Source organism: Stegodyphus dumicola, chromosome 2, assembly GCF_044657685.1.
Source record: "Stegodyphus dumicola isolate Sdum_Otavi_A_Nest chromosome 2, ASM4465768v1".
NCBI classification, from domain to species: domain Eukaryota; kingdom Metazoa; phylum Arthropoda; class Arachnida; order Araneae; family Eresidae; genus Stegodyphus; species Stegodyphus dumicola.
Window position 1 is genome coordinate 90,873,054 of NC_140769.1, and position 18,809 is coordinate 90,891,862.

Genomic DNA, 18,809 nt, shown 5'->3' on the forward strand with positions numbered 1-18,809 from the left:
GTAACAGAACAAAAATTTCCAATTAATAAAAAATTATTCGTGCTTTTTAAATAGTAAGCAATTAAAAGTGCAATAATTATGGATTGCAGTATTTATTAATAATGCTGATGTTTTTAACACCATTTCTTTTGATCATATGTTAATGTATTTACTTACTTTTAGTTTCTACATTTTAGAATAGCGGAGGATTACAATGATTATTTCATGCACTTTATATAATCAATAACTTTTTCTTTTGTTACTGTACAGAAATAATTTAAATAATATAGCATACAATAGTAAGCTAAGTACGTTAAAGTAAGCTCTTCGTTATATAGCACACGATGAAACTTTTTGTTTCTATTTATTATGAACTTCTTTGTTATTGCAAGAACATAAAAAGTAAGCAAAGAAAATAGAATATACTTATATTTAATAAAAAATAAAACCTAACTTCCAACATTCATTTATTGAGATAATATAATAAACATACATAATGGCAATATTTAAAAAAACGTGAATTACACAATGTTTGGAAGGATAGATACCAAACGAAAAGTAATAAAACTGCAATTTGCAATCAATAAAAAATATTTAGTGTTTTTTAATATTACACAATTAAATATCACATAATTATAAATTTCAATATTTCATAGTAACACTAATGTTTCCTTAACACTACTTTTTCGATTATACATTTAATACACTTTAAAATCATTAACCTTTTCTGCATACTATACAAAGGACAACATAATATACAATGTGCATTATTATTAATTTTAATGTATTCCTTGTATTTATCTAATATGTTATTACATATATCTAATTCATCTTCAGCAGTCATATTAAGTACCAGTCCAATAATTTCTTTCTATTTTGAAACTCATGAACATACCATAACAGCCTTAATTGTTGTTGCTTCTGCATGGATTGCATTTTCAGCAAAATCAGAAATTGCCTTAACGTTGTATGTTGTCTTTGGTCTCATATGAATTAATTCTAAGCACCAACACAATAATTGATTAATATGAATGATATACAATATAGCACTTATGACATCATACCCGAATCGCATCCGTGTATCCAAATATTGCACCGCTGGGGTCACCAAGATTAGAAAAAAACACCAATTTTAACCACTGGTAACACATAAAACACCAAAACAGAACACTATTTCACTGTATATGGACGATTTTAGCAAGCTGCATCCGATATTTTCTTTAAACGATCCAAAAATGCATCCAAAAATTCAAAATTTTTGTGTGGTCTTGCAGAGCAGATATTCACAAACAAAATAAGCAGAAATTCGGCATTACCGCGAAGATTTCTCCTTAATTAAAAATAAACTGCCATCACTATATTCTTGTGCATTGTTCTCTTTCTGTATTGAAGCTCTCCAGTATTTAATTTGGTCGGTGGATTGCAAATCCGCAAAGAAAACATTCCTGAAAATAAGATGCCGTTAACTGACTTGTTCAAATTTGGCAGCTAGCCAAAGTGCACAAGCCTCAACCTCACATGTTCATTTACATAATGATCCAGTAAATTATATGCATGGAATGTCAATCGTTTCAGTCTAACTTTTCAGCAAGTTATAGAATTACATTAAACCTTTTGACGGTTCTTCTGATAATTTAATAGAATCTTTTTTAAATGGCTTAGAAGAATTATTTCAACTGAATAGAATTACGAAAAATGTTCACAAGGTTATATTTACAAAAAATATTTATTGGGCTCGCTAAAACATTTGTAATGTCAATATCGCCAAATCCCGAGTGTACCGTATACTAGGATTGATGTCAACATTTATTAGTAATTTATCAAAGCCATTAATTTTGTCGTTTTCCATTACAAGTGTTAATATTTCTTTCTCCTTTTCCATTAATTTTCCGTCAAGATATTTTGGACAGCCATTAAATATGAATGGATATGCAACTTCTTTTAACATTGGACGTTTTCTGGAAATTCTTAAAACCGCCCCATTTATAATCGTGAATACATCTTCACGCACAATCATATCTTCGTGAAAATTGTACTTTTTGCTCTGTATGCGGTAAAAATGTTTCATATTATGTTAGCATATTAATTCAAATAAATTCGTCCTTCAAAAATAATAAATAAAGTCATACTTCAGCAGTAAAATAATTGCTAACAAGAGATTTGCATTGATTTCAAAAATATGATTTTTTAAAATATATAAAATGCATAACTTAATAACTTACTTTATAGATTTGTTTCATTTTTAAATATTTTGCTATAATATTTATAAAAAATATTTTAAGTATTAAGTATTTTTTAACAAAATTTTAACAATAATTTAGGACGTATTTTTAACACTAATTAAATTTTATAATTCAAGTATTTATATTAAATTTATATTTCATTAGATGAATATACCTTAAATTAATATATTTAGATGAAATAATGTAATGAAACATTGCAAAATAAATCTTATGCGGACTTCAGATTCTCGAAAGGGCAGATTTAGTTTCTTTTCATTCTAAAAGTAACGCTGATGAACTATGAAAAAGATGCTAAAACGACCATGTCTAAACACGGTTACATCATGATGTTTCAGCGACTTCGGCAAATTACCAAGACGCAACAGCAAGTATTTTGTGTCTTCTCAACATTGTAAAGACGTCGTAAAAGTTACCACGACCACTTTGCAACCTCTCCGACCAGTTTGCAACATCATTACGACGTTGCCGTGCTACTTGGGTATGTGACAGGATTAGGACCCTAATCCCCTTCAAAGCAGGCCCCACTGAACTTCCACACACTTAGCAAACCAATCCTTCCGCTGTCGCATTCTGCACTATCTCTTCTCTAATCTCAAACAGGATTCTTTCAATGTCATCTTCAATTTTGGAAGCAAGAAAGAAATCACTATGAGTCATGTCTGGAGAGTAGGAAATTGGTGTATGACTGGAATTCCACATTTCGCCAAAAAAGTCTGGACCATGTGTGATGAAACATTGTCATAGTGCAACTGCCAATTTTTCACCATCCAGAGATTTGGTTTTTTTGTGTCAAATTGCATCATGAAGTGGGCAGAGAACTTGTTGATAGTACTCTTTTGTCACTATTTGTCCTTCCAGGACTTATTCATGATCCACAAAGAACAAGGCAGATTTTGCTTTGCCTTTGTCCCACTTTTCTGACCTTGTGGACTGAGGATGCTTCCATTGCAACAACTGTGCTTCTCCTTGCAGGTGGTACCTGTATATCCATGACTCATCTCCAATTATCACAGAGTTCAGAAACTCAGGGTCAGTGCTGGCAGTGTTGAGCAGGTTCTGTGCAGCCTCAAGAGTTCTTTCTGTTCTGCCAACAGCAGCCTGGGCACAAATTTTACAGTCCTTCTGTGCATATTGTATTGCATGCAAAACTGCATGAGCAGAATCTTTACTTATCCCAATTGCTTTGGCAATCCCTTGGGAAAACAAACGACGATTTCAATTTACCAGACTGTAGCCCTTCCCAACAACAGCTACATTCCGAGTGGTTTATGGTCTACCAGAATGCTGGTCACTCTCTTTTGATGTGCGGCCATTTTTAAATTGGTTGAACCACTCCTTAACTTGTGTTACCCCCATAGCATTATCTAAAAATATTGTAAAATCTTACAAATTGTTTCACTTTGAGAATCACAAAATTTTGATAAAATCTGATTCGGACATCTTGACAGAAGTAAAATATTTGACGAACAAGAATAACAGCACCTTACTCGGTGGCAAGCAGGTAGTGACTGGCACACTTGAAAGCAAAGGAAAAATTCACGCGTGTATATTAAGCTGTCTCCTACCAGTGTGCACACGAAAATACAAAGTCAAAAACTTTTTAGACAAACCTTACAATTGAATTTCAAACAAACACTCAAATTTAAGAGACGTTAAAAATAATTTATCATTTCTTCAAATTTAACATTATGCAAATAATTAGCCTCATGAAAGACTAGTGGTAGTGACTGGCACACTTGAAAGCAAAGGAAAAATTCACGCGTGTATATTAAGCTGTCTCCTACCAGTGTGCACACGAAAATACAAAGTCAAAAACTTTTTAGACAAACCTTACAATTGAATTTCAAACAAACACTCAAATTTAAGAGACGTTAAAAATAATTTATCATTTCTTCAAATTTAACATTATGCAAATAATTAGCCTCATGAAAGACTAGAAACTAAAAATAACTTAGGATAAAAATCAATAAAAATATGAAAAAATTTAGCACTTTCTGATTATTCGCACTCCTACCCAAATTCAGGAACTCATTGGTCACTTTCTGGATTGACAAAAAACATTTGCCTATCATTATGGCACATAGGTGTTGTTGTTTTATTCACAAATAATAATAGAAAGAAGTATTTTATATAACAAAGAAATGTTATAAGAAAAAACAAGAATTTATATGATTCATATTTACATTTTCACAAGTGATGAATACTGAAAATACAAAATAGAAATTACAAAACAGAAAAGCAAAATGAGAAATCCATTTGTACTCAAAAATGTGTCATGTCTATGTGCATGCAAAGGTCAGCTATTGTAATATGTATACTAAAAAAATATGCCCAAAATATAGCAGTATTGTAGTACGTTAAAATCGGAGGTGTAATCAAAAAATACCAAAAATTCCAATTTTTTATTTGGTAAGGATGGCAATTTTTTACAAAAGATTAAATATAAATGTAAATGTTATTGCATACTTCTTCCCACAAATTTTCTGTATTAGATATGTCAACAGACATTTCCTCAGGGTCTGAATTTTCATCACATCGCCATTTCTTCTTCAGTGGCTCATATTCAGGTCTGAAAAAGTATTCAAGTAATAAAAACTAAAACTGTAATATGCTAATCAAATTTATTCCAAAGCATTATTAGATACAGAATATATAACAAGTAAATTAATATGAAATGTTTATGAATTCATTTAAAAGCATAAACAATCTTTAGCTGTAATAATTAAAATAATGACAGTTATTTCAGATACTGCTATTTATAAAACACATATTTTAAATACAGTTTAAATTTTATTTTAATACCTCCAAATTTAAGTGATTAGTTTCTCCAGATTGTTAATGCAAGTAAAAAATTTTGTAAATATATTTAATCCTTCAAGGGTTTGTAAAATTCTGTATCGAAGGATAGCTTCTGCATTCGTCACACATGAAAATAGAAAACAAAATTTTATTTAACCACAGCATCTGTTTAACTTCTTTGTTCCCAACACATTATATACGATGCAGCTCAGTTTCCTTCCGGGGACCCACCATATCAAATGGTATACAGACCTTTTGACAGGGTTGCCACTCAAACAGGAGAATGAAATTCCCTGACTTTTCCAGGTTTTCCAGGTGTGTTTCAAGAAAATTCCAGTCTATCCGCGTAATGTACGTTGGCTGTGCTAAGAGGTAAATTAATTATGGTATTACTTGTATTGTGTAGCAAATTCACTTAATTATTCAATAAATCCCAGAGGACATTTATTCTTAATTATTCTTGGTATACTTTGTTTGATAATTTTGTTTAGTTTTCCACTTAAGAAACTTAATAAAATTTAAGATATATATATTGGATAACAAATGTATGTTTTATTTAATTATTACTCATGATCATCACCAGTTCAACACGAGGCTAATCCAGTCCTTATAAATTACAATGCAAGGCTAACTAGGTTAGATTTTAGGTAAATTTAATTTGTGAGAGGTGTCTTCTTAAAAGATGATTGAACTGAAGATTGAGATCAGAATCTGCCCAATCTGGAATAAAATAAGGCTTTTTTTGCAGGCATTCTGCAGCTAAACGAAAGAAAGAAATCTATTTAATGATATTTTTTTAATAAATTGAGGTATTTTATATTTATTTCACAGCATACGTAAAAGGAAAAAATATATGCATTAAATTTCGTGATAGTATGTCATCATACTGCTAGAATTAATTTCAAGATTACGCCAGAGAAAATTTCCTGAAATTTGGAAATATTATTTACTAATAAGAAATAAATTTAGAGGGAAGAAGCAACATTAAATTATACAAATTACATAAAAATAAAGATAATTACTTAAACATTGAATTAGAATAATCAACGATATTTTAGCGAATATAGTTATATTACATGATTACATGGTTAGCCTAGATGACTGATTACTATTTTTTTTATTTTACTGCAAAATGACAAGATATTTATTAAAAAGAAGGAAAAAAAAGGTTTATAAAGATTTTGAGCTAAAATTCAAGTACATGGTAAGGCCTTGGCACGATTTTGAAAATTGTCGTGAAGACCAAAATAACCCGTTTACTGCTCATCATCATGTCGCCAAATCCCGTTGTATAATACATGGAGATTATTCTAACCAAAAAAGTCTATGTAAAGACGAAAAGGTTCCATACACGTAAAATGCTATTATGCCACTAGAATGCGGAATGAAAATTTGCCAAGGGATTTGGCGACAGAACATGGCGGCCAGAATTTCCTTCTCCGCAATGTGTACAGGAAATTGAGAAACACATGTTAAGAAGAAACGTTCTTTACATAGACATAAATTCATTTTCGTCTTTACATAGACAAAAAAGAAAACTACGAAAATCCATTTTTTGCAATAATTTTAAAAACGGATTTTCGTAGATTTTTTTTTTCCTCAAAATAACTAATCCATGAATTAATTTACTTGCGCCAAAAAAATATTTTCTTTTCCTTTAGAGTTTAATGAAATTTTAAACAATATTCATTTTATGAACTCTTGATAACGTGACCTTCGAACTTAGACACCGGTTTCGAGCTTTGGCGACTATATCGCGCATGCACAGTTGTTTCCCTCTATTATGGAACGGAGCCACATTTGTTGCAGAGAGGTTTTTCTTCTTTACAATACATATTCTTTGATTCTAACCTCCATGGTACCATATACTAGGATTAAACCCATTTTGTTTTATATGAGAACAGGTAATTTCTTTAGTTCATGCACTGCACATGTGATTCTCTCGATTCTCGAGGTTACTGGAAACCAAAAGTTATGGGAAACTTGCTTTGCCTTTCTAAAAGACAATCAAATTGGAACTGTGAAAATTGGCTCTATGCCAGCTGCCTGAATGACACTTCCGTGATACACAATTTGCCAAAAAAGTGATCTCTTCCGACGTCTGCGCAAAACTCGCTTTTTTTGGCGGGATTGTTGTATGAAATTCCCAGATTTTTACTAAAATACTTAAATTCCCTGACTTTTCCCTGAATTTTTTGGTCAATTTTCGAATTCCCAGACTTGTTTTGGTTCTCCAGGTTTTCCAGGTAGCGTGGCAACTCTGTTTTGATATGATGGGCCCCCACAGACCAGTTGGCATCACTTATAGCCCTACATATCATATAGGATAAACTGAAATGGAACATTTTATTTCATATCTTAAATGTGCATAAATTATGTCAAAAAAATGTGGAAATTTATTGAATAGAATTTATAGAGTGTTAGCATTATTGTAATAAATGTTACTTATTTTATTCTGCAAACGTTGTGCAATTCTAACAACATACGTGCATACTTTAGAAACACTTCATGCAGAGCAGTGTATATGGCAATAGGATGTACAAGTAATAAGCACTGATGTTTAAATTCTGGAGTATTTTGCTTGATTATTATGCAGAAAGAATTTAAATTTGAGAATATAATCATTATAACATATACTGCACTTAACTTATTCTGAATTTTTAAGTATTAGGAAACATGCAAGAATAACACATGCAACATAACACATGCAAGAATCCAAATATTTTGATAAAAGGCAGATTTTATTAGAACTATATTAGCATGTTAGGCTTAACTACAAAATGCACTCAGGCATACAGTAACATTCAGTGCTCCAAGGTCACGTGCACACAGGAGATATTCATTCGCTCAACATTCCATTTGCATCTATCATATGTTCTAAATGTGATATAGCACGTTCAACAGTATCACAAAAGGTTTCTAGATGAACTGTAGCAACAAGGCATGTTATACTTGCTTTAATTCAGGCACAGTCTGCATACTTCCTCAATACACACAATCCTTCAGGAATCCCCATAACCAGAAATCACAAGGATTCCAATACAGAGAATGGGGAGGCTAATGCATTTGGAAAACTGGTTGAAATTACCCAGTGATCTCCAAAGACAAAAAAAAAAAGCAGTTCCTTTGCTTGTTAGCCAATACAAGGTATTGCACCACTTTGCAATAACAATGTAGATTAAACATTCTTGTAAGGCAGTATGTATGGGTTGATGCACCATCTTATGTGAAGACAGAAAACTCTAAACATTTGTGTAAGGCATAAATGACTTGCTGCAGCAGAAGTTCACAGTAACAGGCACTCATGCTGGAACACCTTTTAGAGTTAGAAGGAATACTCAGAGAAAAAAAGGCCAAGAAATGAAGTCAGCAGTAATCTCATACTATTCATTCACATAATCAGAATGAAAAGACTGTTTATGTGCTATTTGGGGAGCTGCAGTAGCCCATATGCAACAGTTCTCAGTATTCATGGTTCTATCTAGGAGAAAATGCACCTCATCTGACCACAAAATATTCCAAGGCCATACATTATCAACTTCTATTCTCACCAAAAAGTGGCAAGCAAAACAAGCAGATTGAAGGAGGTCTCAAAGATGTAGCTTTTGCAACAGGTGGATTTTATATGATGCCACTTTAAAATTGAATGCAGAACCATTTGCAACATAGATCAAGGGATAGGTGAATCGTATAATACTGCTCCAACACCTGTCAAAGGATTTCAAAAATTGCATATATTTTTCATGTACCACTTTTTTACCGAATGGTCAAAATTTGAATTATTACTTTATGTTGCACTTTTCTTTTCCCCGTGGGTTATAAAAACATATATATAAAGTTTCAACAAAATAAATCAACCAGAAGGGATTCTACATAGGTCTATGTAGGGTCAATTTATTTATAACCAACCTATACCTAAAACTGTTCTGAAAGAAAGGAGGAAAGGAAAAGTAGATTCTTGGAATAAAATGATGTAATAATGAAATAATAATAAACATATGTAACTATTAACAATTAATTGGTAACTATAAATAAATTCATAGGTAAAGGTAAATATATATAATTATGCAATAAGCAAAAGAGTACCAAATTTTTCTCAACCCACCAAAAATTATTTCCTGACCCACTGGTAGGCAGCAACCTATATTTGATGCCTGCTTTATATACATAACTCAAGAAATTCTTTAAAAAAATTTCTATCCTCATTATTTAATGAATGACAAATATTAAACAACTTTTAACACTGAATGTTTAAATGCCCCAAGTCCAAAAACAAATTTATCTTCACTAACAAGATATTTTTATTAATATGCAGATGCTGCATTAGTAAGTGTCCACTCTAATCAATTAATGCTTTTTACATCCATAGGCTGGAAATTCTTAAACTATGTCTAAATGGAAATTCAGATAAAACTGATGGAATTCAAAAGTGATTAAAATGCACGAGAAATGAGAGTTAAATACCTGGAGCATGCAAATAATGCATTTTGACATTTTGCTGAGAAGTACTGACACACATTCCAAACTATTTCATAAACAACTAATTAAAAATATTATATACTATTCAAAAATTATCAATGATTCCATTTGGAAGAAATTCAGAGCTAATTGTCAGCACCAAAATGTAAAAAAAAAAAAAAAAAAAGAAAAGAAAAAAAAAAAAAGAAAAGAAAAAAAGACAGAAACATGAAATACAGCACTAACAATTGCACACATACTTTAAATAAACATTCTATTATATTTACCCATTTGAGGCATGAGAGGTAATACTATTTTTACTTGAAGTTCTGATTTTAAACTGCTTCACCATACTATCATTTGCATTTACTGCTGAGTTAGAAGTTTCAGTTTCATCAAGCTAAAAGTATAGATATATTTAAACAATTAATAAAGACCAAAACCCATAAACATTTTAAATATGAAGGAAACAATCTTGCAGTTCAAAACAATGAATAAAAAAGGAATAGCAATCAAAATAACTAGTCACACAAAACTGTCAATCTCGTAAAAAAGTCTGAAATATTTCACATACAGAATGGAGCCACATTTAAAATATTTCATGTCTTATACATAGGACAAAAATACTACAATGAACACATATTAAAACTGTTCTTTCTTTTCTTTCAAATACAGTTTTTATTTATCCACCCCTAATGCAGGTTTTATTTACTTATTTTAAACTGATATTAGAATCTGTTACATCAGCTCTAATGTCAAAATCTCAATTTTAAACATCGTAAGTGGTATAATGAAAATTTGGTACTGTCATAACTGGTGATCTACTAAATTTTTTTGTTACTTAGTTTTCTAACAGATAGTGTCACCTCTTTTAGTAAAAGTAAAGAGCCAGATATATTTATACAGAAAGCATCATTAAGAAAGAATTAATTACAATATTTAAAAATCTCTAATTTTAGTTACCATCCTGTCTAAGGTTTAGAATAATGCAATCACCACCTCCCTTATATATAAACAGGGAGATGAAGTTTTTTTAAGACATTTCTAAAGTATTTCCTAATTTGAAATAGAGGATGGCTTTCATATTAATGGCATTTATAAAAAGAGAACAATAGAAAACCTAATCTTGATTTTCCAAACAATGAATCTCTGATCTAAATTTGACAGATATGGCTAACACATTATATAATAATATACTGCCCAAAATTTTGCAGAGACATAAAAATAACCATATTCTTTTGATATAATGCAATACTGACGAGAATGGATTTTTATAAATAATTAAAATATACAGTGGATTTTTTAGAAATAATTAAAATATAAATTCCAATCAGTATTGCTGTTCTGAGCAAGTTCTTAGTGATACTGTGAAAGGAATAAGTTTGTCATAAACTTGCTTTTCTTTACATAAATGAAAAACAGTTAATAATATATAAATTAATTACAGACACAAAACTCTAGATATAACCCCTTAATATGTTTGGTTATATTATTGTCTGAAAGAAATAGTACAACACTAACATAACTACATCTAAAATAAAAGTGATAACCTTTTTTATTTCATTTGGTTTTTGATCAAGTTCAAAATCCTCAACTGATAAATAATTAGTATCAAGTCCAATAAAAGATGAAAAATTGAGGCCCAAGTGTTTGTTTAGCATCTGTCGTTGCCTGGCTAAATGCTCTTGTGGGTCCATACCTGAAATACGAAACATTATTTAAAAAATATAAGAACAGCATATATCATTCATATATAGTACTTACACATAATATAATCTCTACATATAATAAAAGAAATAGTCTCTGTGTCTTTTGTTCATGCTGCATGTAAGCTAATAGACCCAGGGCTTCGAAATTTGGTATATAGGTGCATCTATGCATCTAGACAAGAGCCAGTGCACCTCGAAGCGATTTTTTCAAAATCTGAATCAGTTTTTTTATTTTATCTTTTTGATTTTATCACATCATTTTCAATAGTTGTATTCTTTTAGAAATGTGGTTTGGGCAACAGTTTTTCATTCAGCTGTATACTGGACTACTGACTGTTGAAAATCAGCACTGTTGCCACTTTGAAAAATGAGGGCGATAATTCTGTGTAGTTTTTAAATTTAATGTTTCTCTTGGATACTGGACATTTGTTGAGAGAAGGCAACAGGAAGTTGGTTTATTTATTAGGATAATTAATATTTGTGTTAAGGGATACTGCTTATTTCATTATAATTTTGTTATGTGTAATACTTTTTTTTTTTTTTTTTTAAATTTGTGGGTTTCTTTTTTTAGTCCAAAGGGGCTTTGTCCCTGAAGGACTATTGTTTTCGTTTTGCAATTTTGTGTTGAATCACTCTAAATGTCCGTTTCACTTTTCTAACTGTTGCCACCAAATGTTAAGAGTCCTGCATTATATTTGAAGAAATTAAATAATGAAAAATCTGCATAAATGTATGTATATTTGTCGCATTGTAATAAAACAATGGTACACAGAGCCATCGAATTTTGGATAATGTAATCCTACTGCGAATATGGGCATGTGGAAGCTCAAATTTGAAATCTGGAATTTGTTTTATTATCAATTTCATATTTTGTAAAACTTTAATAAATTTTTGATTAACAAACTCAAGGATTTCAAAGCGAGCAATGGCAACATTGTACAGAAAAAACACTTTTATCTCCAGCGCAAGATACTCTGTGTTGGAAATTCTAAAGATACGCTCGATTTAAAACTATTTTGCGATATTGCTCTTAAACTGAATTTTATGGTTTAAGTGTGAAGAACGTGACATTTAATAAATAAACGTAAGAGAAAAAATTTTTAAAAAAAAGGCCCCTTTGGACGTAATTTAAAATCTGAAACCTTTCAAACTTTTTTTTTTATGAAGTTGTTTTGCAGAATAAAATTCTGCAGAGTTTTTAAATTTAACATTTGGTGTTCCCTTCAGGCATTTTTCCGGTACATTTAAAAGCCAGACGAAGGCTGGCAGCGTAGCTGCTAGTACTTACATAAGTGTTTTATTAACTCTTCCTTTCCCCCCCCCCAAAAAAAATGGGATAGACATCATTACTAACCTTGAAGATAGTTAAAATTTGAATATTTCTTTCTTTAACAATCTTAATAATTTTATAATTTCTAAATTCAAACTAAAATTACATAATTAGGTATTTCTTTACCTGCATTTTCAAATACATCAACATTTGTGCTTTCACATGCTAGTAAATTACTTCCATTCTTCATTACTTTATCAATGTCAAATTCTGAAAACTTCATCCTCCCAGCTAAAGCTGTATCACGCACTTCTGTATTATCACATTCTGCAAGAATATCAAAGAATTAATACTTTGATAAATAATTACATGTATCTAAAAAAATACATAAAACCAACAAAGCAGAATCTTGCTAATTCGTCTCCCCGTATATCAGTATTCCATATAATTCAATGATTGCTTAAAAAAAAAAATGCTAAGTGATTTCTTCTGGCCAAGTGGAATATTATCTTCAAAATACTGTAGTCAACCGTAAGAATTTTTAACATCCTCTATACAATGCAAACAGTATAAACACATTTTAATTACTATATTATTATAATTGCAGTACATATTTACATTGAAGAGTGAAAACATTGTGACCACCTACCTACTCAATAATGCACTGCCCAACCTCTGGCCTACAAAACAGCTGCAACTTGCCTTGGGGTGCACGTCACAAGTTCTTGGAAGATGACTGGAGATAGGTTGTACCAAATATCTGAGCAGTGGTCACACAAAGTCAAGATATTCTGACATGGTTTGAGCTCTGAACTGCTACTCGATGACATCCCAAATGTGCTCTATCAAGTTAAGATTTGGTAAATTAGGTGGCCAGGACATTAAATGGAATTAATCCTTATGCTCCTCGAACCACTCCAACACAATTCAAACCTTTGTGATATGGGGCATTGCGCTGCTGGAAAATTTCATTTCCAGTTGGGATATCAGACAGCAAGTGAGGGTGCATGATCCACAGTTATGTTCAGATAGTTCACAGCTTTCATAGTCAGGTCTCGGAGGACTACAACTAAGGGTCCCAGAGGTACCCATGAGAATGTCCCCCCAAAGGATAATACTGCCACCACTAGCCTGTGTATGACCTGCTGTACAGGAGGGGAGCATCTGATCACCTAGAAAATGGCATACTCTGACATGATCATCGAGATGATGAATGAAAAATCATGATTAATCTGATTAGACAATTGTCTTCCACCTATCCATGGATCTGAAACTTGATCAACAAAGGCACACAAGTGAGATGTCTGCTGTACAGTCTCACATCCAACAATGTTCATTGAACTGCACATTCTGAAACACTTGGACCTGCATTGTACTGGGCTGTCAGCTAAGCCACTGTCTGCTGCCGATTTTGCTGTACCAAGTGGGACAGTCTCAAACATCCTTTTCTTTGTGAGGTGTGGACATCAAACATCTTGGCCTCTACTGCTGGTTTCACCATCATTTATCCACTTTGCATAAATGCTAACAATGGCAGATTGTGAATAACCTACCAGTTGTGCAGTTTTGGAGATAATTTTCCGTGTCCTTGGCCCATTACAATCTGCCATCTATCAAATTTGCTTAGATCAGCAGCCTTCCCCAGCACTCACAAAAGTAAGAGCAAGAATGATTCCTTACCTTCTCCCTCAGCAGTTAAATACCATTCCTACTTAATCACCTGCCCTACATGCCATCCAGATGAGTTCAATGAAAAATGCAGGGATGGTCATAATGTTTTGGTTCGTCAGTGTATGCATATGGATGTCCATATGTTTTCCTGTTCCTATTAAAGATTTGTTGCAGCATTCTGTTTCTGCAAATTTTCACCCCTTTTACTCCCTTTGTGACAATAATTCCTCCCACTATCTAACAAATTTGATGACAGGTTTTTGTTCTTTTTTAGGAAATCCAATCTCTTTCATTCTTCCTCACAGTAATGAGGTTGCTGACACGAGTCGGACAGTCACTGTCAATCACCACTTACATTCCTTTCTGTTGCAAGGTATTAACTAGCTTGCCTAAATATACACTGCGCAGGAAAAAAGAGAGAGAGAGAGGACAGTTCTGTATCTCATGTTCTACTGGACCAATTGACAAAATTCAACTTGCATTTTTCATGTCTTGAAAGTGCAACGTATGATATGTATTAGATTTATATATAGCATTGTTTTAATATAGGTATTTTAACACAAAATCAGACTTTTTCTGAAATAACATCTGAATTTTTTTTCATATTTCGATTCTATGACTCAAATTATGCGAAACTGCCAAGTTTTGAAAAAAATCGCACAAGTAGTTCTTAAAAATTTAGCTCTTTCATGTTAATTGAATCTTGTATATATTTATTAATATCTTTTTTTATTAAATTTATTTGATTCTTCCTTTCACATTTCAAAATTTATGTTCATTCCAAATAAAATTCACCCATTTTTTATGATTTATTTTTAAAATTGAATTATAACACATAAAACATTTACCATCATCTTAAAGCAGATGTATTTCTAAGTATACCTGCAAAAAATTATGAGTTTTTTATTCAAAATTTCCTAGGTGAATTATACGTGAATTTACATATTAGCACACTTTGAAATCTGGCATACATGTTATAAGCGATAATTACGGCAAATGTGATTCACGAACTTTGTTAAAATTATTTGATAGTATGAACAATGACTTTTTTCCACTAATCTACAATGGAAAAAAAAAAATTACAAAATTTAATATTTAGATATAATTTGAGTCGTAGAATCGAAATATGGAAAAAATTGACATGTCATTTCAGAATAAGTCCGATTTTGTGTCAAAATACCTATGTTAGAACAATGCTATATATAAATCTAATGTATATCCTAATTCGCACTTTCCAGACATGGAAAACACAATTTGAATTTTGTCAATCGGCCCAGTAAAATGGGAGATGTAGAACTGCCCACCTTTTTTTTTGACACAGTGTACATGGTTGTGCTCTAGTGTAAACTAAACTTTCGGTTAATTCTGAATAGTTTCTCAATACACATCCAAGCTTACGTGTGTTGAGTTGTATGTGCAACTAAAAATGTCAAAAGAGAAAATGTACATATTAATTAAACTATCATTCTAACTACAGTATATATTTATGTATATGACTGTCCTTAAATTCTTTTTGTCAAAGATTGTTAAAATATTCAATTTTTGCAATTTTTCTCTTCTTCCCTCCATAACACTAATTCTTTGAATAGTCTAACTAATTTGGTGACAGGTTTTGCTCTTTTTTTACGAAAATCACAATATCTCTCTTACCTATCTCAGAAACAAAGTAAAAGAAAGTCAAGTAGCCTGTGTTGATACTACTTATATCCAGAAATAATGCTTTAACTTATCACAGTTAAATTTTAGAAGCATTAACGGTTTGTAATAATCATAAAACACAATATTAATAAAAGCCTTTAAATAGCAGTGTTGTATGCAAATCACATCCCTATGTCATTGCTTTTAAATAACAATGGCAAAGGGATAAAGTTTTAAAGCAGTTAGATCCTCTGTGCTACTTGAAGATTAATTCAAGTGACAATAGTAAAATATAAAGTGTATCCAGATACAACATTAATAATTAATATTCTAATAATGAAAATTGTTGGTAAATGTAATAGTTTTTTTTTTTTCGGAGGGGGGGGGAATCCTCCAGCTTGTAAATAATCAGATACAGAATTTTAAGAAAACAGATTAACTTTTAGTGAAAATAAAAAATTTCTAAAATTATTTTCTGCACTTAATGGAGAAAAACATAATAAATTACTCCACAAAACATGAAGAGCAGCAATTTATAACGAAAATATGAATTCCATCCAAAATTCAAAAAATTATATTTTATGACGACAGTTTAACTTTTAACTAACAGTTTATCTCTTACTGCCCCTGAATTCAAATACTTACCTCATAATACCCCATCCGTATTATGAAAAGCTTAACATGGATTTGAAATACATTAAGTAAAAAATACAAAATAGATCTGCGTATCACTAAAGAGAAAATTTTAAGTTAGATCCTAAGGGTAAGATTATGGAGGTCATACAGGGGTGTTTGTGGGACCCAAAAAAATCCCCTGAAACTTTTACGGACTTACTACCGACATTTTGGAGTTTCGAGAAGGGGGGGGGAGATTTACCTTTCAAAGCAAACAAAATTACCCAGATCAAAATAAATAATTTATTATTATTCCTACTTCCTCTTGAACAATGATCCCTGGAATTTCCGGGTATCGAAGTTCAAAATCCCTGGAGCACAAACACCCCTGGTCATATAACGCAAATAACGTTCACAACATTCTTCGTGATATACATAAAAATGCATAATTCAAATTATGAAATGAAAAATTCAAAATCATGCTAGTTTGAAAGAACAGAAGATATAAAAGGACAAATTTTTAGCCTCAAAACATACTTCAGTAATATTTTCAGAGGATTATTAATGAGTGATTAAACATTCAGGGGGTGTTTGCATATTTTTAGAATGATTTAGATAAAGAATTAAAAAAAAAAAAAAAAAAAAGGCAAATGTTTTGGAATAAAAATTTTAGGCAGCAGCTTTATTTAAAGAGAAAAATGTCATCTGCTACATAAATGTATTCTTTTAAAATGTCGCATGTAAGCAAGTTGTGGATTAAATGTTTTTGAACTTTCTGAAGAGAAATATTCCTATTAAATAATTAAGAAATGTTGTGAAATGCATGCTATTAAAATTTCTAAGAGCAAAATAAGCAATGTTATGAATCAAAAAACAACAAAAAAAAAAAATCAATTATAACTTCTACATGACAAGACTCCAAATAAATACTCAAAAAGGATAGGTATTATCTAATGTTAAATTGGTAAAACGAGAACATTTCCTAATGCAGAAATTATTTTAAATACATTTGTAGCAGCTATCAGTAAAATACTAAACCAATATTTACAGCTTAAAAAAGCTAAGAAACATAATCTTCACCAGCTTTTGCCAAGGTATACGACTCAACGCAGAAGAATCTATAGAATCCTGTATAAAAATATTTAGCAGAAGATAAATAGAAATACATCGTGATCCTTGATGAAGTATGGATTTACCTGAATGACTTCAATAAAAAATAAATCAGATGTGGGCACCACATGACTTCTTGTATGGCCCATGAAATTATACACATTTTTTTGCAACACTTCATTTAAATTTATTTCCTTGAATTATTCTTAATTAAAACTGATCTCTTTAGCGAGATTTCGTTATTTGTCAAAAATTATTTTTTTACAAATGTGACATTGCCAAAACCATGAATATTTTCATCATTTAAAACACTTCTGTAATTGGAAGTGCATGACCAATAATTAAGAAATTTATATATATACATATTTCGTTCTTTCAATTGTAATAAAAAAGGGGGAGTGCATAAGTAGGTGATATAGCGTTCCCATATACAGAATTTGAACATTCTATGGCTAATTCAGAAGTCAAACAACAAAAATCAGCGTTATATTTACAAAATTTTCACAGGACTAGTTTCGGTGGTTTTACCAAACCACCATCCTCAGCTGCAAAACCACAAATGACTGATTTTTGTTGTTTGACTTCTGAATTAGTATTTATTTGGCGTCTTAATTCTATGGCTAATAATTTTTGAGTTACGCAAGATATATGTATATATATAAACAAAGACATATATATATAGAGAGAGAGAGACATATATATATATATGTTATATACATATATATATATATAAACAAAGTTCACAAAAATAAGTCTTTTTTGAATCCAGTTTAAATCATTTTACAACCTGTTCTGGGGGGGGGGGAAACAGTCCTTTATTCTGTTTATATGTACAGATGTCATGCCAAAACAATCATCCAAATAGATATTTCTGTTGAAATTGACAACCAAAATGTTTTGCGATTACTATACTTCCTTTACTTTTTTACAAGGAAGTAAGAAGATCTATTTATTATCAAAAATGAAGAGAAAAAATGTACAAATCTAGTTCTATCAATGCAAAGGAAGTTTCAGTAAGGGGTTTTTGACTGTCACAGGATTCTCTTACAATGGCTAATTAAAAATAAGAAGAGTGGAGAAAAATGTTAAAATCAACTCAATATACTATCAAAGATTCACATCCGATATTTCCCTTTTTCTGACATTTGAAATTCCATTTCAATGACTTTCAAAAAGTAAGACTTCATCAAAAAAGCAACAAGTAATACTTCAAAATCTACTACTGGATTCCTTGCAGGAAAAAAAAAAAAAAAAAAAAAAAAATTAGGGAGGAAATGAATGAAACAGGATATATTCCTTTTCAATGTATTCAATGCA

At 31.0% G+C, this 18,809-nt stretch overlaps 1 protein-coding gene across 2 annotated transcripts in view; it reads right to left on the reverse strand.

Annotated features, from left to right (window-relative positions):
• The window catches only part of Hel89B (histone acetyltransferase 1), a 224,698-nt gene that overhangs the window by 173,884 nt on the left and 32,005 nt on the right, over window positions 1-18,809 (reverse strand). For both annotated transcript variants that reach the window (XM_085810877.1, XM_085810878.1), the window contains exons 4-7: window positions 12,645-12,785; window positions 11,030-11,178; window positions 9,767-9,879; window positions 4,689-4,791 (exon numbers count right to left, since the gene is read on the reverse strand). In XM_085810877.1, the coding sequence (XP_085667003.1) occupies window positions 4,689-4,791; window positions 9,767-9,879; window positions 11,030-11,178; window positions 12,645-12,785 (506 nt within the window). The remainder of the gene's footprint in view (window positions 1-4,688; window positions 4,792-9,766; window positions 9,880-11,029; window positions 11,179-12,644; window positions 12,786-18,809) is intronic.